We start from the raw sequence: 1,630 nt of genomic DNA, 5'->3' as shown, positions 1-1,630 counted from the left end.
GCGGGTGGCGGCGGCGGGCACAGGCGGCGCAGCACCCGCATTGGGGAGCGTGCTGCATTAGCACACAGCAGGTGTCCGGCGCGCGTCAGCACCCACAGCGCCTCGCGAGGCAGGCAGTAGGCCACGGCAGCCGCGCAGTCCTCGGGCTCCAGAAGAAGCGCGCTCACGGTGTGTCCGCCAGAGACTGACACCAGGTACACCGAGCCATCAGCGCAGGCGCACACGAGGCGGGCGGGCAGCGCCACGTGCGGGGCGGTGGGCTTGGGCAGCGCCGGCGCCAACTGCAGGTGGAGCACCGGCGCAGATAGCTGCGCCAACGGCGAGTAGAGCTCCCGCGCACGCCACAGCCCCACGCTGCGGGCCTCCAAGGAGAGCAAGGGCCAGCCCGGGCCGCGGGGGCCAGCAGACGGCTCACACTCTCCGACGGCACGCCGCGGCCCCAGCAGGCGAGTGCCACCTCACCCACCTGCGCTGCTGCCTGAAGGTCCCACGTGCGCAGCGTCCCGTCCTGTGAAGCCGACAACACCAGGGCTGTGTTCGGGAGCACGGTCACCGCGGTCACCGGGCCTGCAGAAGGGGCGTGTGTCACTCGTGCGTCCCAGGGACCAAGGAAGGGGGAGCCTTCGGTCAGGGTCGTGGCCAGGATGGAGAAGCTTGGCAAGGAAGCAGCAGACATTCTGTGCCAGGGGCTCTTGAAGGCAGAGGGCTGTGCCCAGGGTGGAGGGAGACCAGGCTTCAGGAGCCACCGTGGCCCAGCGCACCTCTGTGTCCCACGAACACCATCCGGATCTGCCAGTCAGCCTCCCACACTTTCACCGTGCTGTCCCGGGAAGCTGTCACCATGGCCTCTACCTCTTTACAGTACGCCAGGTCGAAGATGGTGCTGAGGAGTGAGAGGGAGGCCGGGTGGACTCAGAACTGCCGTGTGTGTGCCCATGGACTGCCGTGTGGGCGCACGCGCATGCGCCCACCTGCACCTCTGACGACTGGATTTCCGTCGCAGCCTCGCCTCATGGTTTCCGCCCTCCCTCACCCGTCCCTGGGCCCCCCTTACGTTTTGTGCAGATTCCGACGCACATCTGTGAGAGCCCAGGTTTGCAGATCAAAGGTGAGCACGGCTGAGCCATAGGCTGCGAAGCAGCATGGGTCGTGATGGGGAGACCGAGGCCCCAGAGCCAGACGCGCAAGCGCACCCGAGATGCTTGGCGGTAGCTGCAGAGGTGACCCGTGGGGAACCAGGCAGCGGCCCCCTGAACGGAACTTCCAGAGCACCAGGCTTCCGCCTGCCTCCGCCACCAGTAGCAGCCCAGGATCTGGCACCGGCAGGCAGCAGATGGGCTCGTGGCCTGGCACCCTATGCTCCCCTGGCTTACTCAGCCACAGTAGGCTAAGGTCGGACTTTAGTATGGCCAGCCCCACTGGGCCCCAGCCCACAAAACGGCCCACAGTGCCCAGAGGGCCCAGCACCGCCACTAGCCCTGTAAGTGCAACTGGAGCCAGCAGCTTCTCTTGTGCCCAGCCATCCTCTCTGTGCAGGTGCAGGCGGCCTGCACCATCCAGCACCACGAAGCGTCTGCCCACGGGGTCCTGTGCCACTGAACACAGCCCGGCTACCACCTCCAGGCGCCGC

At 67.3% G+C, this 1,630-nt stretch overlaps 1 protein-coding gene across 1 annotated transcript in view; it reads right to left on the bottom strand.

The window, feature by feature from the left end:
* Positions 1 to 1,630, bottom strand: part of LOC104991629 (WD repeat-containing protein KIAA1875-like) — a 6,246-nt gene that overhangs the window by 3,623 nt on the left and 993 nt on the right. Inside the window, exons 3-7 of the mRNA XM_010844187.1 lie at positions 1,194 to 1,587; positions 1,055 to 1,130; positions 762 to 883; positions 416 to 567; positions 20 to 362 (exon numbers count right to left, since the gene is read on the bottom strand). Coding sequence (XP_010842489.1) covers positions 20 to 362; positions 416 to 567; positions 762 to 883; positions 1,055 to 1,130; positions 1,194 to 1,587 — 1,087 coding nt within the window. The remainder of the gene's footprint in view (positions 1 to 19; positions 363 to 415; positions 568 to 761; positions 884 to 1,054; positions 1,131 to 1,193; positions 1,588 to 1,630) is intronic.

The sequence above is a fragment of the Bison bison genome, unplaced genomic scaffold (genome assembly GCF_000754665.1).
Source record: "Bison bison bison isolate TAMUID 2011002044 unplaced genomic scaffold, Bison_UMD1.0 scf7180017847889, whole genome shotgun sequence".
NCBI classification, from domain to species: Eukaryota; Metazoa; Chordata; class Mammalia; order Artiodactyla; family Bovidae; genus Bison; species Bison bison.
This window is presented reverse-complemented; position numbering and strand designations above follow the sequence as displayed.